The following is a 26,272-nucleotide window of genomic DNA, read 5'->3' as shown; positions in this document are numbered from 1 at the left end:
CCTATGATCACTCTCACCGATTGGTGGCAATGTGGTCATATTTGTTACAGCCAAATCCTCAGATGTAATTACTAGGTCAAGCACTCTCTGACCCCTAGTATTTTCCATTACATGCTGTCACAGATAGTTATCCCTTAATAACCGCATAAAATCCAATTCCTTCCTCCCATGTGTCCTCTCCTCACTCCAATCAATGCGACCATAGTTGAAATCTCCCATAATAATCACCCTCCTTCCACTCATTTCTTCTATTTGCTTGTGCATACTGTCACCACCATCTTTTCCATCACCTGGTCTATAGCAGCACCCAATTGTATATTTAGTTCTGCTAGCCACAATCTCACACCAAATGGCCTCAAATGTGCTCTTTTCTCTATCCTGCAATTCAACTTCTATTCTCCTTGGCTGTAGCTCATCAGCTATCATCAACAATACTCCTCCCCCCATTTTATTCTCTCTGTCATTCCTGAACACTATACCATCACATTCAATCCCAGTATATCAGAATCACAAAGGAAACTAGGAGACCAGACCTGTGCACAATAGTCCAAGTGAGGTCTTATCAAGGCCTTGTAAAGAGGCAAAATCACATCCTTATCTTTACACATGAATGTTCGTTTCAGCATTGCAATTATTTTTTGAGTTGTATTTGCAATTTTTGCTACCTGACCCCTGAACTTCAACTTCCTATCTACTAACACTCCAAGATCCCTAGCCTCATTAGTTTCTTCCAGTATAATCCCACCAGCTTTACATTTGCTGACATGGAATTACATCCATTTTGCCATGCCCACAGTTCCAGCCCATTCAAATCATTCTGCAAGTACTGCATATCAGCAGCATTCCTGATTACCCTACCTATCTTGGCATCATCAGCAAATAGCTTTATGTCGCTTGTCAAATTCTTCCCAATATCATTAAGGTATAGATTGAATAACAGTGGACCCTGCACTGATCCTTGTGGTACACCACTTGTTACCTTCAACCTTGCAGACTCGCATCCCTGATATACCACTTTTTGATATCTGGTATCAACTGGCCGACAAATGTGACCAACAAACTAAACAATTCCAGATCCTTCCGTATTATGGACTTCCAAAAATCCATGAAGAGGATGTACTGCTACGCCCAATTGTAGATGGTATAGACTCGCTTACCTACAAACTAGCTACACATTTAGTAAAAGTTGCTTTCCTGTACTACTGGCAATTCCTCATCATATACTGAACAGAAACTCAAGGGTACAGCTATTCTCTCCCCTTCCATTAACTTTTACATAGATACATTTGAAAAGAATGCCCTCAAGTCCCCCCAAACCCACTATGTATGCAATTTGGCGACATGGCTGGAACACCTTACTTTCTTTTCTCATTTGAACATCCGTCATCCAAGGATTCAATTCATGATGGAAATGGAATGTAACAACAGTCCATCCTTCCTAGATGCCACAGTGACAAGACAACCAAATGAATCCCTGACTTTCACACTCTACATACAGAAAACTCGCACATCCATCAACCGTACTTATCCCCCCACCCAACAATTTGGGACTACAAAAACTTTAATCCACCAGGTAAAATTAATTTGCTCAGATAACAGTGCACTCAGTACAGAACTCACACACATTAAAAACACTCTTTTGGCCAATGGCTACACCTTCCACCAAATAAAAAGAATTTAACACCATACACACACACACACACACACACACACACACACACACCCCTCCCCTATTCCAAACATAGATTACAGCAAATCAATCGCCATCCCCTATATCTGTGGCATTTCAGAAAAGATGGCCAAGATATTAAAAAAAAACATGATCTTGTGACCACTTATAAATCACATAGAATGTTAGCAGTACTAATCTACAATCTCTAGATTTACCTGGAGTTTACCTTGCAGCTACAACCTTTCCTATTATGGACAAATTGGCAGGACAGCCAACATCTGTATAACAGAGCACCAAGATTACATTGGATTACACCACTACAGTCGCTCAGAATTAGCAGACCATGCCCTGGATACGTAGCACAGGATTTCGTAGGAAAAAAGCCACCTTACTCCACCAAAGCAAATTTAAGTTCAAGAGGCTTTTCCTCAAATCTGCTGCAGCTCATACCAGCTATCCCAACCTAAACAAATATGGTTTTATCAGATTACCCCTCATATGGAAAACCTTCATCTGCAGACAATCAGCCCAGTGGCCAAGAACACTCAGCCAGAGCCAATAGGTGGAGCAATCATAGGACTTTAGGTCTTCCTGTATCTCTCTTGTTGTCATCTTTGTTACTAAAGTATTACTACACTGGTATTAGATATGTGCCTTCGTGCACATATTTAATCATCTTCTTTCACTACGCGTTATTCCCGCTTCCTATGCAGGGTCCGTGTGCTACTTAGATGCGACTTCTTGTTAGTACCACTCCCAACTGACCCGTCGCCTAGTCAGCCGCTGGGAGGATATATTTTTGGCTGTAGAAGCATATGTTCACGAGGCCGGTTTGCCTGCTTGCGGGATGAAAAACACCAGATAAACTGGCAGGAAAAAACCCTACTGCCCAAGACCGGCTAACTTGGTTATGCCTGAGGAAGATCCTCAAGTTCCTAACGTCTTCGACGGGAATCGAACCTGGGACACTCCTTCCCCAGACACGGTTGCGAAGCGCAAAGCCACTAGGCTAACCGCACGGACCGTGCACATATTTAATACCAGTGTATTAATTTCTGAAGATAACATTTCTATACTGTTAATTTCCTTAAACAATACAGTCCCCAGTTTACAGATGACCTGACGTATGGCATTCTGTACTTACAAATGGGCTCCCTAGCCTCTCCATAAGGATAATTACTAATTAAATAATTAAATTAATAATTTGGGAACTAGTTTTCTCTGGAACTGTGCCCTCAGTTTTGTGGTGATTTTCGTGGCTTCACAGAAGAAATCGCCATGAAGAATTATTGCATCTTGTAATGGATATGAGCACTGGCTTGCACTTATTTTCTTTCAAGAAATAGCATACGTCGTATCCAGGTTTTGCTGGATATATATTATTATTATTATGGGTGACTCCAGGGAGTCCTTAGACTCATTGAGGGAGGCCCTAAACATCATGTCCTCACAACTATACCACATTCTCACAGTATCTATCATACCTTGCCTTGAGCTCACTCACCGTCCTAGCACCCACAACAGGCTCTGCCGGCTTATTCCACTCATTTACCACTCTAAAAGTAAAGAATCCAGCTCTAACACCCCTGCTAACCACACTCTTGCCCAGCTTCCATAGGTGTCCCTTAGTTCTCCCACCACCAGTCCTGATCTCAAAAATATCCTCTGAGTTAATCCTGTGGAAACCCTTTAGCAATTTGAATGTCTCAATCATATCTCCCCTTTTCTGCCTATCAACTAATTTCTGCAACCCAAATCTTCAACCTGTTCTCATATGGTTCATTCCATAGACCTGCTATCATCTTAGTCACTCGCCTCTGGATCCTCTCCACCTCCTCCCCATCAAGAAGGAACCTTGGTGACCAAATATGGGCACAGTAGTCGAGATGAGGTCTTATTAAGGTTCGGTACAGAGGTACAATAACTTGCTTGTCGCTGCTCGTCAAGGTATTTTTCAACAACCAAGTGAGTTGATGAGCTGATTTAGCTACTTTTGCAATGTGCCCCCTAAACTTCATCTCCCTATCCACCAACACTCCCACGTCCCTGGCCTCATCAATCTCCTGGAGTACAGTTCCACCAATGTGGTATATACTGCTGCTAATCTTTTCACCCCAAAATGCATCATCTTACATTTTGTCACATTAAATTGACATCCATTCTCTTTAGCCCAGAACTGCAATCTATCCAAGTCGTCCTGCAAGATTTTGACATCTTCTGCATTCACTATTGCCCTACCCAACTTTGCATCATTAGCAAAGAAATGAACTGTTCCTCTTAGATCCTTCCATGTATCGTTAATGAACAAATTAAACAGCAGTGGTCCAAGACCTGTGGCACACCACTAGTCACAGGCCGTCTTTTGGACTCAACTCCTGAATAAACTACTCTTTTGATATCTCTCCCTCAACCACCCACCTATCCATCTCACCAATCCTATATCCATTCTCATATGTTGTAGTTTACGGATTAGAATTCCATGTGGTATCCTCAAATGCCTTTGCCAGGTCCAGCAGTATCACTGTAAACTCATTTCCCTTATCAAGTTCAGCCGTCACCGTGTTATAAAACTTGAGTAAGTTACTGAGGCATGATCTATCCTTCACAAAGCCATGCTGTCCCCTGTACAGTATCTCATTTTCATCTATCCATTCCTGTATTTTTCCCTTGACTACTTTCTCCAAGACCTTGACAACGACTCCTGATATGCTGATCGGTCGATAATTTGCAACCGTAGTCTTGGATCCTCCTTTATGCAGTGCAACTATTTTCCCCCTCTTTCCACACCTTTGGGACTAAACTATGCGTCTAGGTCGGTGGGGAGGTGAATCTGAGTGAGAGAGAGAGATGCATTAAATTGAATGGTATTGTTCAAGAGCTTAACATCTCACTTGGCATGAAGAGTGTTGTTTGACATAGTGATTAAAAAATTGGTTGTACCAAAGCAACTTACATAGTTTGCAAATGGGTTTCATAGATCTAATCTTACTTAATTTCCATCTTTTTTTTTTTTTTTTGACTGTAGGAACATCTGCCTGCAATGCGTTTTGCATCCAATGAATTGTGCTGCATGCTTCTGCTATTTGAAGATAGACAAATGCCTTTGTCATTGTGGAACAAATGCATAATCTGTGTGAAAAAAAGTGATGCCAAAGTTGATTTATGTGTTGTTATATATATATATTCATGTCAATGTAGTCTTCATTCACTTAAAGAGCTTGTTTTTTTTTTTAAAACATTCTTGTATAATTTGAAAGTTTTTTTTTTTCCATTCCAAATATGCAGTCAATATTTTCTGACTACATATATGTGTGTTTATTTGTTCCCTCCCCTTCCCCCACAGGCTTTGACACCTGAAGAGAGGGAAAAATATGAAGTTCTGGCTAGAGGACACAAAGACTATGAGAGAGAATTTGGAGCTAAATATGCTTCTGATGGTACACTTATTTCTGTAAGTTATTTTGCTTGTTCTGTCTTAAAATATATAGATTTATTTACTGGACTGATTTACTTATTCAACCATCTGATTAGTTGTGATGTGCTCTTAGTTCCACAGATGTAACCAGAGGTTAGGCATTTCTGAATTAATCTGAAGAATATTCAAGAAATATCATCTATTACTTACATTTGTTCCCTTCAGTTCCTTCTAAATAAATCTCCATTCTCACTTCCTAGCATCTTCCAAGTACCATATAATTGCCACCTCTCTTACTTACGACAAACTGGATATGCTGTTGAGAAAAGATTACAAGAACATCAATCTTATATCATTAAGAAGAAATCTGAGAACTCGAGCATAGCACATCAACATGGAATTGACACTGATCACAGAATCTTCTAGACCACTGGTGGGGAACTCTTGGCACACATGGCAAATGTGGCACTCCCAGTGACTTTTTTTTGGCATGCAACCCAGAGCTCACCTTAAAAAAGTAATTAAATAAATAAATACATATTCAATATCTTCTCTGAGTTGTATATTTTAACTAAATAGAATACAATTTTATTAAGTAGAGTGATACCAAATAAAAATGCAATAAAGAAACAAACACTATCAACTGTTTTAGTAATAATAAGTGATAAGAAAATGAAACAAACATTCTATTTCCAAGCCATCTATCTATCTCCATGATATACTGATGTACAAGTTTTGTCCTGTTCGGTTGCATCATTCGCCAAGCAGCCAGACGTGGCATGACTCCTTTATCATTGTATGTTTTTTCTTTCATAAAGAATTTATCGGTTTTCTAAAATGTGTGTGTGTGTGTATATATAGATTTAATTAAATTGTAAGTCATTAAAATACAGATTGTATTTATTGTCAATTAGTGTTTAATTTAATTAGAAGAAACACACGTATAAACCACAGTGAAAATTATTTAATTGTAAATATTTCATCCTAAATACTGTACTGATGATGTCCTAAGATACTTAGGATGAAATATTTACAATTAAATAATTTTCACTGTGGTTTATACGTGTGTTTCTTTTAATTATGAACGCACCACAGGTTTCGTTATTTAAAAAAGTGTTTAATTTATTAGATATAAATGCAAATTTTCTTTACATTGCTGTAAACCTAAGTCATCGTTAAAGCTATGTGAAATGTGTTATCCATGTTCAGGATTATGAAGTGTTATCTGCACGTGTGTAGGTGGGCTTATAATTGTATTAATTTTTGGTTTGTTTAAACTTGGTAGGTGTATGCAGAGAATGATTATGATGAGATTTTCTGAGTCCAAATTATAATTTTTGTCAGTGTCTATACGTCTCTGTCCACATTTTTACATCTCATGATCCGATTTTCATTAAAGTTGGAAGCTGTAAGAAGAAAGCAATTATTTTTTGTACCTTGTGGTTGTACAACTTTGGTCATACAGTTGTAATTTACTTTTTTCCTTTTGCTTTATTCCCTTCTTGACTTCCTTTCTTTCTTCCTCTTTTTTTTTTTTTTTAAATTCATATTTATGCTATATATATATATATATCTCCTTCCTAAGAACATAAAGTCTGTCAAGATTCATCGAGGGGAGGTCCCCCCCACTTAAGAAACACAAAGTCAATCATACCACTCTTTAAACTCATTAACCATTCTTGCTCTCACCACTCCATCAGGCAATGCATTCCACGGTTCAACCACCCTCCACGCAAAGAAACCACTCCTCACCCTCTTGCTCACAGTTTCCTCTCGTAACTTCCAGGGATGTCTTCTTGTCATCACTCCTTCCCGCTGTTCAACCAAGCAAAAGAACTCTCCAGTGTCAACCCTGTAACCACCTCTCAACAGTTTACAAGTCTCAATCATATCACCTCTCCTTCTATCCACCACACTCTGCACTCCCCATTCCTTCAGCTGATCCTCATAACTATCCTTGTACAGTCCTGAAACCACCTTTGTTATTTGCCTTTGTACCCTTTCCACAGTTAATTTATCCCTTTCAAATCCTGGGGACCAAATCTGAGAACAATAGTCTAAGTCTGGTCTTATCAGAGAATGATAACCCTTTTATCTCTGCAGGTCAGTGTCCTTCTCATAATTGCAGCAATCCTCTGTGTTACCTTCACCACCTTTGCAATATGTCCCCTAAATTTCGGGTTTCTATCAATCATCAACCCCAGATCTCTTGTCTCCCCTACTTCCTCCAGTATAACTCCTCCAATAGAGTATGCAGCATCCCATCGATGTTTGCCAAACCTCAAGACCTTACATTGACACCCCCATTCGTTTGCCCATCTATCTAGCTTATTCAAATCCTCTTGCAGGGCTTCCACATCTGCACTATTACTAATAATCCTTCCCAGCTTTGCATCATCTGCAAACAACTGAATATCCCCCTTGCAATCCACTGGCAATGTCATTGATATAAAGGCTAAAAAATATAGGTCCTAGTACTGATCCCTGTGGGGCCCTACTTGTAACCGTCTGCCTCCTTGAAACTGCTCCACCATACACAACTCTGATACCTATCAGACAGCCAATCCTGAATCCAGTTGACCAATTTGACATCCAGACCCATGTGCTGCAACTCAAATATCAGCTTATCATGTGGCACCTATGATAATATGTCATGGGTGCCACATGATAAATCAAATGCCTTTGCTAAGTCTAAGAAAATTGCAGTATATGCCTTTCCCTCATCTAATGTTCTTGTAACTTTATTATAAAAGGATAGCATATTGCTAAAACAAGAGCGTCCTTTCACAAATCCATGTTGATTCTCACAGATAACATTGCCCTCATCTGCCCAATGCTGTGTACAGTCCCTCACTACTTTCTCCAAGATCTTAACAACTACTGATGACACACAGACTGGCCTATAATTAGACACTTCCAGTCTGTTACCACCCTTATGCAATGACACTATCTTACCTTCCTTCCATTCCATGGGCACCTTTCCAGCAGCCAGACTTTCATTGAAAAGCCAGGTTAAAGGTACTGTCAGTTCCCTAGCACATTCTCTCAAAACTCGTGGTGAAATACCATCCAGTCCTGAAGCTTTACTGACATCCAGAGTACTCAGTATCTGAAACACACTCTCCTCCTGTACCTCTAAACCTCGAACCAGCCCTATCCCTCTAGCATTAAAAAAACTGACCTCTCTAGGATGAAATATTCCAATAAAGTGTTCATTGAACAATTCCACTATGTCCTCTGCATCAGTCACTCTATTCCCATTTTTATCCCATAATATCATTCTTCCACAGTCATTTCTTCTCCTATTCGCCACATAGCTAAAAAAATTCCCTAGGATTTTCTTTGGATCTTAGGGCCAATCTCTTCTCATATTCCAGTTTCACTTTCCTTACCACACTAGTCACTCTTCTGGCCTGTGTCTTATATTCTTCATGCATCTTCTCTTCACCTGTCTTCTTATATCTCTTCCATAGCCTCTTTTTTGCATGCAATTCCTGTTTAATATTGTTTGTCATCCACTTTACTCCAAATTGGGTCCTCATCTTCACTCGTGGTATACAACTTACCATTGCTGCTGTACAGAATATGTTACAACCACCAGCAAAGAAACATATTCATTCAAATGAAGAGGATGTTAGAGAATTTAAAGAATAATGGACTGAAAAATTTGGTTTGATTAAGAAAGGTAATAAAGATTATGCATTTTATGTTCTAAATCAGTTGCTTGTAGGACTTCTTCTGTAAAGAGACCTTTGAAAATTTGGAAGTTCTTCTGAAGAACTTTAGTTCTTCAGAAGCTAAAGTGATAAAAGCAAGCAAGAATAAAGAATTTCTCATGAACTGAGCAAGACAAAAAAAAAATAGTCTGATACTTTGAAATTTATTTTAGGTAGGCCTTAGTTGCTGCTAGTTTTGAGGTTTCAAAAGTTATTGCCCAACATGGAAAACCACTTAGTAAGGGGTAGTATATTAAAGAAGTATGGCTAGAATGTGTTTCTTTCATTTTTGACAAGCTTTCAGAAAAGGTAAAAATTATTCAGTGCATTAAAGATTTGTCTGTGAGTAGAAAAACAGTTAAGGATAGGATACTTAAGTTAGAAAGGAATACAGCAGAACAATTAACAAAGGATTTGGCTTCATGTAAGTTCTTTTCTATTTGTGTTGATGAGAGCACAGACATTACATCATCAGCTAGGCTAGCAATCTTTACTCGATTTTGTAGGGTTGACGAAGTATGGCAAGATATGATTTACCTCATAGCACTACCTGAGCATACCACTGGGATTGAAATATGTAAAGCAGTTATAAACAGATTTACAAATCCTGCTTCCTTACCAGCATGGTAAGGAAGCAGGATTTATAAATCTGTTTGCAAAACATGTTGGTCATCCACTGATAGGTTTTCATTGCATCATACATGAGGAGACTATGTGCAAAAACTGGTCTAAAGTAACTTCAAGAAGTGATGCAAACAGTAACCAAGGTTATTAATTACATTTCTCCAAATGCTTTGAATAAAAGTCAATTTCAGAATCTATTGAATGAGGTGGATTTGGTGTGTAAAGGACTAATAATGTACAGGTATCCCTTGCTTAACGCAGGATTTGATTAACACGCCTCTAGCTCTGCGGAGCTTGTGTCTGATCTGACAGATACATGTAAAATGTTTAATATAAATATTCTTACACAATTCAGCGTATAGCTTGGAAGTAATGAGTATCTGTGCATTCATATGAGTGATATTCTGCGCTGTTTTTTTGCTGTCAGTTTGGTTTAATACATATTATGTAAAGATTTGTGATATTTGATAGTAAATTGTACTGAGAGATACCGCGACTTCCGATGTCAGTATAGTATGGTTTAGTTGTTGTTTTTTTTATTCTTTGTTCAATAATTTCTAGATTGTAACTGAAAATAAATAAATCATCATGTATTACTGAAATAGAGAGCCAAAGACTTATTTATCATACATGTTCTCTAGGAGATGTGTTTTACATTATGGAAAATACTAAGGAAAGTGATCTGGAGCTTACTCAACCTTTATTACGAGTTGCCCATAAGGTTGCTTATGCTTGCATCCGCTGAAACGTTTAGTTTCTATATATTCAGCACGAAACTCTTCTAGTTTCTATATTCGGCTATGAAATAATGTTGGATTCAATATTAAATTAATTTGTACCATCATGTATTATATTTGCAGTGTTTTTTCTTTGTTTATTGCTTGTTTGCCGAGGTCTGGAGAGTCATTTTGCTTGTTATCGTAGAATTTATGCCGATAACAAAAAAAAATTAAAACTGTTCAAACTACTCTTGATAACTTCTTTTGAAAAACAAATTGCAGTAAATAATGTAGGCACAAGTATTTATTAAGCATTTACTTTGCATTCATTTTTTATCTTTCCTAAAAGCGTACCATATAAAACGAATTATTAATACAGTAATCGATCATGGACGAATTGTAATTTTTACCATTGATTATTAGATTTGATTAACGCGATTTTGATATATGCAGTAACATCGAGGGATTAATTAACCGCGGTAATCGAGGGATACCTGTGCAACGATATTCGTTGGCTTAGTTGAGGTCTTGTTCTAAAACGATTTGTTGAATGCCTGGGTGAGATAAATCTTTTTGAGTAATCAACAAATATCTTATGAAGAAATGTATGACATCGTGTGGGTTTGTAAACTGATGTTTTTTTGCAGATTTTTGTGCACATTTAAATGACTTGAACCTTAAACTATAGGACTCTGGTAAGACTCTTGATGTTATGATATGATATAATGTTTGATAAAGGCATTTGAAATGAAACCAGGAGCTTTTAAGAGGGATGTAGACAGTGAAAGATTTAGATATTTTCCAAACCTAAAGAAATACATCAATGATCTCGAAAAGGATTACAAAACAGACCACCAATGTCTTCAAAAGCTGTTTTTAAATATCATTGTGTCAGCTGTTGAGCAGTTCTTTATAAGAGACTTTAAAATTCATTAGGTTTCCAGACACTATAAAACCGGATGAATTAAATTTGCAGATGTTTTCATGGATAAATATGGATGATTTTGAAATGCAGTTGATTGATTTTCAAAGTAGCTCAATTTGGAGGCAGAAATTTGTTGACCTCAGAGTTGACTTGGAAAATATTGAAAAGGAGCGATTAGAGATGGGAGTAACAGAGAGAGAGGTGTGGAAAATGAGGTACTAAAGACTTTTAATACTATTCCAGAAACTTTTGTATCTTTAAAAGCCTCTTGCAACAGCATTACTATCCATTTTTGCATCTACATATTCTTGTGATTTATTGTTCTCAGTGATGAACTTTGTTAAATCTCGTAATAGAAGTAGCCTTACAGATGAAGCTAGTAGCGCATGAATATCTCTAAAGATTATTATTACTATTACTATTATTAAGGGCAACTCCAGGGAGTCATTGGACTCATCGAGGGAGGCCCCAAATCATATTCATCGCAACTATTTGACATTCATACAGTATCTATCATACCTCGCCTTAAACTCATTCACTGTCACAGCATCCACCACAGACTCAGGGAGCGCATTCCACTCATTCACTACTCTAAAAGTAAAGAACCCAGTTCTAACACCTTTACTAACCACACTTTTGCCCAGTTTCCATGGATGTCCTCCCACAACCAGCCCTGTTCTCAAAAATATCTTCTGAATTAATTTTATAGAAACCCTTCAGTAATTTGAATGTCTCAATCATATCTCCCCTCCTCCGCCTATCAACCAATTTTTGCAACCCACAAATCCTCGACCTGTTCTCATACGGTTCATTCCACAGACCTGCTATCATCTTGGTCACTCGCCTCTGGATCCTCTCCACCTCCTCCCCATCAAGAAGAAACCTAGGTGACCAAATCTGAGCACAGTAGTCTAGATGGGGTCTTATCAAGGCTCGATACAGAGGAACAATAACCTGCTTGTCTCTGCTTGTCATCGTATTCTTCAGCAACCAAGTGATTTGATGAGCTGTTTTGGTCACTTTTGCAATGTGTCCCCTAAATTTCAATTCCTTATCTACCAACACTCCTAAATCTCGTGCCTCATCAATTTCCTGGAGCACGGTTCCACCAATGCAGTAAACTGCCGCCAATCTTTTCACCCCAAAATGCATAACCTTACATTTTGCCACATTAAACTGACATCCATTCTCCTTAGCCCAGACCTCCAATCTATCCAAATCATCCTGCAAAATTTTGACGTCATCTGCATTCACTATTGCCCTACCCAACTTCGCATCATCCGCAAACAAATGAACTGTTCCTCTCAGATCATTTCCTATATCATTTATGAACAAATTAAACAGCAGTGGTCCAAGAACAGATCCTTGTGGCACACCACTAGTCACAGGCCGTCTTGTGGACTCTACTCCCGAGTAAACCACTCTCTGATATCTCTCCGTCAACCACCCTCCTATCCATCTCACCAACCCTATGTCCATTCCCATATGCTGCAATTTACTGATTAGAATTCCATGTGGAATCCTGTCAAAGGCCTTGGCAAGGTCCAGTAGAATCACCATAAACCCATTACCGTTATCCAGTTCAGCCGTCACTGTGTTATAATACGTGAGCAAGTTACTGAGGCATGACCTACCCTTCACAAAACCATGCTGTCCCCGATTCATTATCCCATTTTCTTCTATCCAATCTTGTATTTTCCTCTTGACTATTTTCTCTAAGACCTTGACAATGATTCCTGATATGCTAATCGGTCGGTAATTTACTACAGCAGTCTTGGAACCACCTTTATGCAGTGGAACTATTTTCCCCTCTTTCCACCCGCTCGGGACTAACCCAGACCCGAGACTCAAATTAAACAAAATGGTCAAGGGTACTGACAATTCTTTAGCTGCTTCTCGTACAACACGAGCTGGTATACCATCCAATCCCACAGATGTATTGACATTGAGGTTATGCAATAGACTACTCACCTCCACTTCATTAACCACAATTCCCGTATAATCTACTGGTTTATTCGTTTCTGCAATGTCACCACCTGGATGATATACTTTTGCAAAGTGCTCACTTAGTAACTCAACTATCTCAACTGATTCAGTTACCTCCCTACCATCGGCATTCTTTAAAATCAATCTGCCATGTACATTTTTCCTTTTACTTGCTACATATCTAAAAAACTGTTTAGGATTCTCTTTAGCCTGCATGGCCAATGTTGTTTCGTAATCCTTTTTTGCTTTTCTTACCACACTCGTCACCCTTCTGGCCTGCGCTTTATACCGTTCATGTGCCTGCCGGTCACCCTTCTCCTTAAATTCCCTCCATAGTTGTTTCTTTTTTTGCAACTCAAGCTTAATGGTGTTATTCATCCATTTAACCCCTACTTGATTTATTATTCGGACTCTAGGTATACAGTCAGCCATTGCTTCATGCAAGCACTTCTTAACTACCTCCCATGCACTATCAACTTCTAGTCCTTGCAGTTGTACATGCCATGGCACTGAACCAATCAAACTCCTAAGCTTGTCATACTTTCCAGCCCGATAATTCCACATGTACCCTGTCTTAATTGAAACTTCTACACCTTTAGCCACATCCCAAGTTAAGACCTTATGATCACTCTCACCGATTGGTGGCAATGTGGTCATATTTGTTACAGCCAAATCCTCAGATGTAATTACTAGGTCAAGCACTCTCTGACCCCTAGTATTTTCCATTACATGCTGTCGCAGATAGTTATCCCTTAATAACCGCATAAAATCCAGTTCCTTCCTCCCGTGTGTCCTCTCCTCACTCCAATCAATGCGACCATAGTTGAAATCTTCCATAATAATCACCCTCCTTCCACCCATTTCTTCTATTTGCTTGTGCATACTGTCACCACCATCTTTTCCATCACCTGGTCTATAGCAGCACCCAATTGTATATTTAGTTCTGCTAGCCACAATCTCACACCAAATGGCCTCAAATGTGCTCTTTTCTCTATCCTGCAATTCAACTTCTATTCTCCTTGGCTGGAGCTCATCAGCTATCATCAACAATATTCCTCCCCCCATTTTATTCTCTCTGTCATTCCTGAACACACTATACCCATCACATTCAATCCCACTAGTTATATCATCTACAGTCAGCCATGTTTCACTAATACCTATAACCTGTGGTCTGGAAGTGCCAACCATGGCCAAAAACTCTTCCTTCTTGTTCCTAATACTCCTAGTATTAGTGTACATGAATTTAAGACCCCCATTAGCCCCAACTCTACCTTGATGCCTTATATTAACTATCCCACTCAGATTTGTTGTCCTTATTTGCTCTGGCATATTATATTCATTCTTACATTCAACTGCCTCCATAAGGACTGTATCTCTACTCCCCCCCCCTAACAAATCTAGTTTCCCTGAATTTGCACATCCACTACATTCAGCAACACTTTCTCAAGTCTTCTTACACCGTAACCATTCAAATGCAAGCCATCCATCTTATATAGATCCTTTCGCCCATCAAACTCACTCCACACATCCACAAATTCCACACCACTCGTCATACATAACCCACGCATAAAGTCATTTGCAATTATAGCCCTCCTTTTAAACATTTCACTGTCATACCGTGGCAAAAGACTAATCATTCTAACTCTCTCACTCTTTTCTTTTGCTACCTCAAACAATTCATTCAGGTCTTCTATCATTTCCATTTTATCTCCTTTCAAATCATTCGTACCTGCCACAACAATCATTTCTTTCACCCTTTCCTTTTGCTCTCTAATAGATGCAGTTACGTCCTTTATGGTCGCACCAGGTTGGTACGATTTTGTCAAATCCTCTACTAACACACCTCGTACTAACGAGTCTCCATACAGCACTCTATCCTTCATTTTGTTCATGTTCACATTCATACGTCTATTTTTCCTGTCATACCTTTTATTATTGGTTGGTTCATTCAGTCTACTTTTGTTCATGCACTCTAGCTGCTGTTTTGCTCTTTCTATCGCACTATTCAACAACGCGATCTCACTCAATGCATCTATCTCATCTTTTTTGTTCTCTGAGAAACCATTTATACTATCATTCACACTTTCTACATTCACACTCTCACAATTTTCATGTACAACCTTGCCATTTCTTGTCATATCCCTGTTTCCTTCATTCTGAAGGTTGACAAAAATATCACACTCATGATCCGAAATACACTTCAATTCCGCATTCTCCCTACATTTTCTACACACATTCAATCCTTTATTATCATCTAACCACACTCCGACCGCACTCCGCAAAGCGTACATTTCACAGCTAGTACATTGACTCATTTCTTTTATGCTACCGTTCTTTGATAACGATGGCAAACCTTTATTACTGGCCGCCATTTTCCTTCGCACAGGTGCCATGCTTATCTGTGACGTGTTTTGTCAAATTATACCCTAATCTTTAATAATTATTCAATTAATAAATAAGAGGAAAAAAGTACAAACATCAGAACATTTAAGTACTAAATATAATTAAATAAAATGAAATATAACTAAATACAGTAACTTAGCTTCGTTTTGTCTTCCACCGTTACGTGTTCGATTCCAACGGTACCAAAATATATTATATCGCGACAGCAACTAACTTCCAAAAAACAACCACTGAAGTACACTCGTATTCAGAGAAACAATTTAGCACTCAAAAACGTAGAAAAACGGGGGAAAAAGCGGACTATTCACCGATTAAAAATCACTTTCTTCTGCACAGCTCAAATTCACCGCCACGTGCTACCACAGTCACAAAATGTGCCACCACAGTCACAGATTACAAAATATAAACCTGATATAAATTATCTGTCATCAGTAATAGAAGTCTCATTGATGCTACATAAATAAAATGTCCACTATTTTTCTTTCTCTAGTTTTGATTTGATGTTTTCTGTTAAAAAATGGAAAATATTAACTTCTGTTTAATATATTATGTTGGTAAAATAACATTTTATTTTATCTGTAATTTTTTTTTATTACTTGCAAGGGATTAAGAATTAATAAAAGAATATCTTTAATTTTATTATGATTATTTTATTGAGATTGTGCACTGTAATATATTGGAAAAACTTGAAAAAACTTATGTCTGATCTTTATAAAAAAATAAACAAATTCAAAATTATTGTGTACTCTCTTGCTGATGTTAAAAATTGTGTCTTTAAATTGTGTGGCTGTATATGGCAGCTAGAATTGCACATAAAGGCACATAAAAAAATATCCACGCTATCAACGTGGTAGAATGACTTTTAAGAGTAATTCCAACACCAATTTTTATGTTCATTCAATCTTACATGACTTCCAATAATCACTCTTACAATATTTTTTGATTTTACTACTCTAGTGTGATTTCTGACTATTTGAAAAGTCTCTCCCAATAATTAAGACACCAAATAACAACGTTCCCCAAAATTTCAATTGGCACATGAGAAAATTTTGCATCAAAGATTTTGCTGATTTTGGCATGCTCACTTAAAAAGGTTGCCCATCCCTGTTCTAGGCTAAGGCATGCTTCCTTCACCATTGCAGCTTCAAGTTTGAATCTTTGTGTAAAGAGAGTATTGATGCCCTGCTACATTGTCCTAATGAGTCGTAACGACCTATTCTTACCAAAAATTTGGGAAAGTCTGATTGTTTTCAGCCACCAATAGTTTTTTTTTTTAAATTACTGCATTTCTTCTACATTGCATTGTTCCTTATGCTGTCACCTGGTGATCTGTAATATTCAGGTTGAAATGCTTGAAAGTAAATAATTTTACTTTAATCATTTCATTATCCTTAAATCTGTATAATATTGTCTCATTTCTTATGCCAGAAGTATTGCTAAAATATCAATCTATGGTGGTAAACAAGTAAACATAGAAAAGTAATTAGGCAAAAAAAAAAAAAAAATCTGAGTTAGTTCTTGTGAGTCTGCAAGAGCGTGATCATAAATCATCTGAACTACTGTCTTCTGGACAGTACCAAGAATTTTTTTAGCAGCATTTTAGTGCACTACTGCAAACAACAGCAGTAGAAATCCCAAACTCCATCTCTACAGTAAGATTGTGTGGATGAGAGATTTCTTCTGGGTTAGTAATGAATAGGTGAAGAGTACTATTTTGAGCAGAAAAGATTAGAGGCTGGGGAAGCTATTCATGTGGTGCATTTGTACCAGGAAATGCTACAGGTAAATGTCCCTAAGAAGTGAGTGAGATCTGGTGATTTAAGTTTAATGAACTGTAAGATTAGGTAAATAAGATTATTTTTGCAACGGAAAGAAAAAACAAAAGGGCAGGATTAATTGTATTTTTGTAGCATTGCAGGTGACTTGGTTATCCTTCTTCTATTGAAGAATGATTTGATGATGTGTTTGTGACTGTTGTAGAGAGTCTTGAAGCTTTGGATGTTGCACTGCAAAGCTGATCATATGTGTAGGAAGAATGTGATATTATTATTACTTAACACCTCCAGGGAGTCCAAAGACTCATTGAGGGAGGGAGGGCACCTACTCTACAACTGTCTCCACCACTCAGTCCACTAACTACAATGAACCACAACTACCATCGTCTACACCAACACCATCTACTGTCCATCATCACCACTAGTATTTTCCAGACAATAACAAACATCCATGCCCACGGCAGGATTCAAACCCTCAGCCTTTTGACTGGAGAGCGGATACGCTGACCACTCGGTCAACCAGGCCGGCATATGTGTCGGATTTTTTCTTGGACAATAAAGTGGTGAATATAGTAGAATTATGGCTATTATTTGGTCAGAGCAAGCATGTTTGGATCAGGAAAGCAATAAAAGTAATCAGACCGTGGAAAGGAGATCATGGAGATAATCCTGTTTGCCCATATGTAGTAGCCTCTGTAACTCCTTTGGTATTGAAGATGCTCTTTGGTTGGAAAGAGGTGAGTTCTGAATCTTGTCTGGGATGTGAAGAACCTTCATAAGGGCTTTTTAACTGGCGAGTTATCCAGTCTCATGTTGAAAGTGGCAGGGTATCTCCTCCCAGAAATTGGTTCTTGACCAAGTTATACAAAAGAGGCAAGCCAATGGAATACATTCAATTAACAGACATAATACACTGGCCTCATAACCTTATTTAATTTAAAACACTCCATCTTTGGTGTTAGTTGCTTCAGCTGTTAATTTCCAAATAATGCTGCTGTAGTGCCAAATGACACGACACCAAGTGACAGCATGAAGGATGTAGTATTGAGATATACTTAAAACATTTTGATATGAATAGCTTCTCAAGCTCTTGTATTTGGCTAAAGGATTAAAACAAGAATAATTTACTGGATGAAGGATGTTTGAAAGGAATGGAAACATCAACAAGATTGTGACTTGCTTGAAATAACTAATAGGAGACTATATAGCCTTAAAAATGTGGAGAAATTGACCAAGCCTTCTAATGCAATTATCAAGTCTTCACTTTCTCATGGTGGCACACTCTTATGTGCCATCCTGGATACTGAACAACTAGGATGGACTGGCAGTTTGCACCTTAACTGTGATGAAATCTCATGTTGGCTGGAGTGTTGCCAGGTTTTATAAGGTCCCATTGTTTTCATTGAATAAACAGGGTCATTTTGGTGTTACCAAATTGAATAATAGACCTGTGAGAGGGCTGCTAGATAACTAATATGCTATATTCAAGTAATAGTAATTAGGAAAAAGGAATAGCTAGAGTTTGTCACTAAATGCAAAGGTAAACTTGTAGACTATTTTAAGTAGTGATAAGACCAAATTTCAAAATAAGAAACTGGATGTCACTTGTGCCTGTGATTTTACAGAAGGTTTAATTAGGAAAGGAGTAGTGGAATTGTTTTGACTCAATAAAGAGTGCAGGAGACAAAAAAAAAAATCTGGTTCTTGTTCAGGACCTAAATCACAATAGGGAATGAATATCAGACAACACTTAGCTTTCTTGCATTTTCTTAGTATTCTCTTAGCACATGCTGACTTATCAAAAGTTTACTTGCTGTATGCTTTTGATACTTTATTTTTTCTTTCTTAGGACTGCCTCCTTAACCTCTTAATCCCATTATGCATTTTGGATTTTCCTTTTTTTGTAGAAAACTTGACCACTTGCATCCCTCTCTAAATCAGTGTTTTCTTCAGTCTTTTACTGAGTCAGTTTTTATTCTTTTTGCACTTACTTTTTTTATTGAATAATAATTGATATATTGGTCTACAGCATAGGTTCACAAACTTTTTCGGGCCACCGCTCACTTTGCAAGACATACATTTTGTAATGCCCCCCCATTATAATAGTTTTCCGTGTTTTGTCCAAATAATTAATAAATAAAATAATTACACAAGATATAAACAACAAACCTACAAAACATAACCACAGAAAACAGTATAATATATAAAAGTGGTTTTATATATATTTTGAAATGAAATATAACGAATATATTTGCTACTGTAAACATAATCTATTATACACACATATATACATGCTCTATTTTCTCATTGACATAGAAAATTGACATCTATTTCTATCTGACATGGTAAATTTTCAAATGATTAAATAATTGAAATAAAATTGATTAAAAAAAAATTGATCGTGTGGACATAAGATGAATTAAAATGCAATATTTCAATTTTAAATGACTATCTAATCCCAAAATCATGAAAATAATTAATTTTTAAATATATATTATTAATTTCTTCTATAAAGAGTCGCTGACCCCTTGCCCACCCGAACGCCCCCAAATGCTTCTGATCCCCCCCCCCAAGCCTTCAGCACCCACTGGGGGGTGGGAACTTGTGGTCTACAGTTTACCTCTGCAAGACTAAACCAGGATTGTTTTTAAAACTTTCTGTAGATATTTTTCACATCTATGTTATATTTGTTTTCATGCTACTTTAAACTAGTGATCACTTCCTGTTTCAAATTTTCTGTGTACTCATGTCCTGAACCAGCATTGAAGATATTGCTATCAATAATAATAGTCAGTGTAACTTTCTTACTTCTGTGTGAATTTGTGAACATCTCTATGTTGGAACATGGTATTAGTAATGATCGGTCCATGTCATTGCCTACCAAATTGCTATTACTTCTCTCATTCTATCATGAATGGAAATCCTGCAGATACTTTTATTATTAGCTTGGCCTGAAAAATTATCTGGTATTAATGACTTACAAATCTCCCAAAGGATCATTCATTCCTTGGTTTCTGTTTAGTTTGCCTTTTGAGTGAATCACCTCAAAGTGCTCCTTGAACAACCTATCAAAGTAATTCTCTTCTAAGTAGGGCATGGAGGATGCTTGCCAATTTACTGTCTGATATTCTTTGTGGATGTGTGCTATGAGTCCTCTTTTTTTATTTCCCTTTTGTTTTTAACATCACCTATATGTTATTTGTTGCAGATTTCAAAACTAAAAGAGAATTACTTCAACAGGTTCATTTGCACACTAAGTAGAAACCGAGAAATTATCCTTCACAATATTTGGGTCATTAATTACAGTGTGTAACATCGAACACCTGTCCTATGCCAGCGATCATATTGTTTACACAACAATGTAGACTCATGCAACATGCCTAATAATACTCGTGATTGAACTATCATTTCAGTCTTTTCAATTTATAGATATTAGTGGCTGTTGGAACATATTTATTTTTTGTCAGTTTTTTACTTATGTTAAGCAATGAAGATGCTATTAGCCATGTAGACAGTGAAATATGTTGAAAAAATACATTTAGTATAAATAAAAGAAAATATACAAGTTAAAACCTAGTTATCTGTTATTGAAGCAAATCTACTTATAGTGAATTGCATACAAATGTATCGTCTTGATAGGGAGACAAAGAAACAGGTATGTTCCTTAGAAAAGCTTAAATTCAAGAAAGCATTGCTTTCCAACAGACTTAATTTTTTGAGAAATTGCAAAGATAATGCCATAATACCTGCATTTTTTAAGAATCAAAGAAAATATACATTCTGCAAAAGCATGGAGGATATATAGAAGTGTAAGTTTTGCCTCTTTTGTGAGCCAAAATACTAGATCAGATTTATTCTCAACTGAACAAAAAAAGCATATCACTTGCATTGTACTCTAGCTAATTCAATATCTCTAAACATATCGAATGCCAAGGTCTCAAGAATACACAGAAATTGTAAACTATCAGAAATATTCAAGCAACGATATAATAGACTTCACAAAAACAAAACCTTTATGAATTCTAATAAATTCGTATTAAATTTTTCAAACTATAATCTTCATAAAATAGAAGCTTACTTTCTAAATAAGTAAGATTATAGTTATAAAAAATTATCTGGTTTATTCAGATATATTTACAAGAAATTTTTATGCATATTATCATTAAAATGTATTAAAACAACTAAATGTCAGGCAAAATTTGTTTTAAGACTTTGCCCTGTCAATTTGCCTTCAAACTTTTTTGTTGTAAATTTTTCAAAACAAAATTTTTACATGTAAGGAGCCTTATCAGTGTATGTGTATATATATGCTTGGGTCTGTGTATGTATATATGTATATGCCTAAGAGCATACATACACAGCAATAAGAAATTATAGTATTGTGAAATCCAAAGGAACTTTGAAATTTGTTCATACTTTGATATTAAATTGAATCACTTTTCTTTGTTTGAATTTTGTGAAGATTAATTTATTTTCTGGTGAAGGTATTCTGCATTACATAACTGCTGTCAGACATTTTTATATTAAAACTGTTACATGACTGGCAAACTGATTTGTCAGGATTAATGCTGTCACACACATGGGATTAACAGGATCATGGAAAAGGAGAAAACCACAAGCTATCCTTTTCCAGTCGGTATATTCACACATTGGCGCACCACCCCTTTTAGAAATTTGGCATTATTAAATGCATTCTGTCAAGAGCTCATCTTATCTGTTCTTCATTCAAATTTCTTTAGAAAGAAATTTCAATCATTAACCAAAACCATCTCCTTCCCAATAGCTATAACCCAAAAATTATTGAGAAAAGCTATTTTCTCTTCATGATGTTCCTCCTCTATCATCTATTGTTCTCTTGCTTCCACAAGAAGTGATGACTCTCATGCAATCTCCATTCCTTATATCTGAGGTACTTCTAAACGTGTTTCTTGCATCCTTGGAAAATTTTATCTTTCAATCACATTTAAAGCTAGTAATCAAATCAGCTCTTTCTTGCCATCTCCCAAGGACAAATTCATGATAGCACTTCAGAGTATAAACAACACCAAAAAGAGAGAAAATCAAATTAATTTATTGAACTTACTAATATTTCACTGGCTTTCTACCCAGGATAAAGTACAACCTTGGAGTTTATTCATTTCAATGTAATTGCAGTTTATGTTACTTCGGTCAGACAGGTAGATCAGATACTAGACATTACTGAACATGAATCCTATTTTGAATCCGAAAATGTCACAAATCTAGGCTTGCTGAATATGACTTGCCAGTTCTTTCTTTTAAGTTTACATAGTGGTCAGCATCGATAGTGAAGAATAAATAATAAATTCTTCACTATCGATTTGGTTAAATTTCAATGGAACAGAAATTAGCCCTGAAATTTTTAAGAAATAACCAAGGCAGATAAAGGCAGCTACCATCATTCTTGATTGGACAAGCATACCTTGAAAAAATGAACCAATTAGTGTCTGACCACAACACTTACCAATTGGTTAACTACAATCCTACAAACTGCATCAAAAAGAAAACAACAGAATTAATCTAGTCGGTGATCACATAGCCAGAGGAAACAATTAAACAGCTATTACCATTATGCCTGTGCTTCCAGAATTTAAGGACTGCCTAAAATACACAAAACAAATACACCACTGTGACTGATAGTTGAAGGAATCGACAGCCCCAATTATTGCTTAGCCAAGAAACTAGCAGCTACATTCAAGGAATTCATAGATCATTTTCCCTCCTACATTAAAAAAAAAAAAAAACAACCTCCTCAACAAAATTAAAACCATCACACTCAACAACAAAGATTTATTAGTCAACTTTGACATAACTGCACTTTTCACTAATCTTGAGCAGTGATACTATTCTTTTCATACAGAACATTTCTGCTTGATATCACAGCCCTCTTTGCTGTACTTTGCTCTAGGCATTTCATGTGGCAAAATTTCTACTTGCAAAAAGATGGTATGCCCCTCCCGCCAACTTTTACCATAGAAGACTTCGTGCAATAAGCTCTGGATTCAGCAATCCCAATTATGTTGGCTCGGATATGTTGATGATGTTTATGCCATTTAGCCCCATGGCTTTGAAACATTAAATACATTCCTAAGCCACCTGAACAAACAACACAAAGTTATCCATTTTACCATCGAGATTGAAAACAATAACTCTCTTCCTTTTCTAGACACACATTTGTCACGTCTTCCGCAAACTTATACACACACAATAAAAATTCATACCGCTATCCAGCACAAAAACTAGGAGTCATCACACTTACAGAAAAAGTTGAGGCCATTCTACTAAAATAAAATATGAATAGAAGTGACTTTTTACAACTCTATTTCTGAAATTGGGGAAGTGTTGTTGTTGATTGTTTTTTGTCAAGGTATGAAAAATAGTATGAAGTGGTTTAGTTTCTTTTCCTGGACCCTCATGGAATTTTTAGTCTGTGATGCATAACTTTCTTCCCATTCACTCTCTTTAAAGTTTTATTTCTTTAGTTTATTATTGTGATAATTTTATATTTAACAGGATTTTTTTTTTTTAGTGGTTAAGATTGCCATTGAAGTATTCAGAGCAAAATTCATTATTATTTTTTTTTTTAGCAAGTGTTGTTATTCCACAAACAGTTGTATCAAATAATTAATTTGTAATAGTTTCTTTTTATTGCTAATTTTCATACCAGATCTATTAGTTGATTTGTCGTGAATTTATTTTGGAGCATCATGTTATCAACCTAAAGTAAAGCAGTGAATTTAATATCTAATTTTGATATCATCTTTAATGATATCAAAATCGGATATTTCTCTTTCCTTCTTAATATCCTGTAAGTGACAAATAACAGTGGAAGTACTGTATGACCTTCGGGTCTAACTGCTTATACTTATATATAAGCTATACATTACTGTGTAAAATTTCATGTAAACCACATAATTATTGTGTTTTTGCCTATGGCACCTTATGCTTTTCCATAACTACATAACTTAAGTAATAGATAACCTTGCTATATTCCTGTGATTTCTCAACTGTTTGGTTTAAAGTAAAAATTGGTCTTGACAACCCTTCCTAGGTCTGATCCCAGCTGTTCTTTTCTAAATTTCTCCATTCAACAAACATGCAATCAAGCATTCAGCAAACATTGAAAACTCTTCAAAAAGAGAGAGAGCTGTTTTTATAAATGTAGACAGCATGTATTGTTATTTTGTAATGTCCATTTTGATAGCTTAAAAAAAAACCATGTTCATCTATTTTGAAATTATGTGGAAGGGAGAATGTGCTTGCATTACTGTAATTTTCTTTTTTCATATGCAGTTTGTATCTCTTAACTTTTTTTTTTCTTAAGCAAAATTTAAGAGACGAAGAAGAAGAACAACAAAGAGGAAAAGAAATGCATAAAGAAATCAAGAATTTGATAAATATAAAACTTGGATCCCAGAAGGGTTAGTTTAATTTCATATTTAGATAATTAAAAAAATATTTACAGCATTCTTTCTCTATTTTTCCCATTACTGAACATTGCACTGAAATTACACAGTATATACTTTTATAGGGTAGTGGTCATACAAGTATTATCATAAATTACTCATTATAACAAAGTATTTCCCATCTAATTCTCTCTCTCTCAACACAATGCACGCACATATGAATTTACTTCATAACTGTTTATTTCAAAAGAATATCCCCATAAATACTTTTATAAATATGTTCTATTTTTTCCCTCTTTTGACAAACTTATGCAGTATTAATTAGTGCTTTTTTGAAATTAATCGAACGCTGATTGTTGCTTAATGCTAAGTAAAGTGATTATTCTAACACGTGTGTTGTGTCTCCATAAATTCTTCACTATGAATGCTGACCCTTAAAAGAAAGAATTGTCATAATCCATGGAGATTTGACCCACAAGCAATGCAGCCACTACAGTAAGATGAAAATTCATATTTCTATGTTAATTAATCGGCTAGCCTTTCTAAAATGATATAGAGACAGCAACTTGATACTGAACTGCATTAAAATAAAAAAAAAAAAAAAAAAAAAGTTTACTTCAGCCAAAGAGCTCCATATTTATGCCTGTTTGGAAAAAGCCTTGTTGAGAGAACAGATCTACGAGAACAGCAAAAATTTAGCAGTTACTCAAGCTAGCATTTTACAACCAAAAATAAGAGCTATCAAGCTACTTAAATACTGATATTTGGGATATTCTAGAGAGGATTACAAATGACTTGGCAAAGCACATCTTACTTAAGAACAAAGAAAAATTAATAGTGAAGTTTCATGCACTAAAACAACAAGCAGAAGACAATCTGGTTGCCATATCCAGAGGAACAGCCAATTACAAACCAACAATACAAGGAGCAGCCAATCACCTACAAGCGAAGTTTAGGAGCAACCAACCACCAACGGACTACAGCCAAGTGATCAACAAATCTAGCTACAACCTTAATGCTGCAGAACTCTTGCTTCTGGAAACAGGTCTGAACCATGCCATTGTGCCAGGGTCAGTTAACAAATTAAATTTTATATATCACATTGAAAGAGGTCTAAACTCCCTCCTCTCAAATTTAGCCGACAAAATACGAATGGAAACATCGTAACTTGGCAGTTAAATCCCTAAAAAAAAAAAAAAAAAAAAAAAAAAAAAAAAAAAAACTAACCCAGACATCGTGATTACAAAAGCAGATAAAGGTAATGCTACCATTGTCCTTGATCAGACAGCATACCTGGATAAATAGCCATACCCAATAGGGGTATGGCTATGGTATCCTTGCAATCCCCCTATTGGGTGTGGCTATGGTAGCCACACCCAATAGGGGATTTCAAAAAGAATAGAACACTATTGATATATATATCAAGACAACCTTCAAACCTCTGGCAAAATTAAGAAATTTACTTCATCGAATTCCTGCCATGTACCCTCAAGGGGTGTACAGGAGAAATTTACTTAAGCTCCTTCAAAGATCCTCTTCCATACCTTGCTGATTCAGGGGTTTACTAACTTCAATGTACCTGTAATAACGAACCTTACATAGGGGAAACAGGA

The 26,272-nt window shown here is 36.4% G+C and overlaps 1 protein-coding gene across 1 annotated transcript in view; it reads left to right on the top strand.

The window, feature by feature from the left end:
- The window catches only part of mael (germ-plasm component protein maelstrom), a 216,816-nt gene that overhangs the window by 6,266 nt on the left and 184,278 nt on the right, over window positions 1-26,272 (top strand). The window contains exons 2-3 of the mRNA XM_090405551.1: window positions 5,016-5,123; window positions 24,578-24,674. Of these exons, the coding sequence (XP_090261677.1) occupies window positions 5,016-5,123; window positions 24,578-24,674 (205 nt within the window). The remainder of the gene's footprint in view (window positions 1-5,015; window positions 5,124-24,577; window positions 24,675-26,272) is intronic.

Source organism: Typopeltis vanoorti, chromosome 15, assembly GCF_054136105.1.
Source record: "Typopeltis vanoorti isolate ZY-2024b chromosome 15, IOZ_Tvanoo_1.0, whole genome shotgun sequence".
NCBI lineage: Eukaryota > Metazoa > Arthropoda > Arachnida > Uropygi > Thelyphonidae > Typopeltis > Typopeltis vanoorti.
This window is presented reverse-complemented; position numbering and strand designations above follow the sequence as displayed.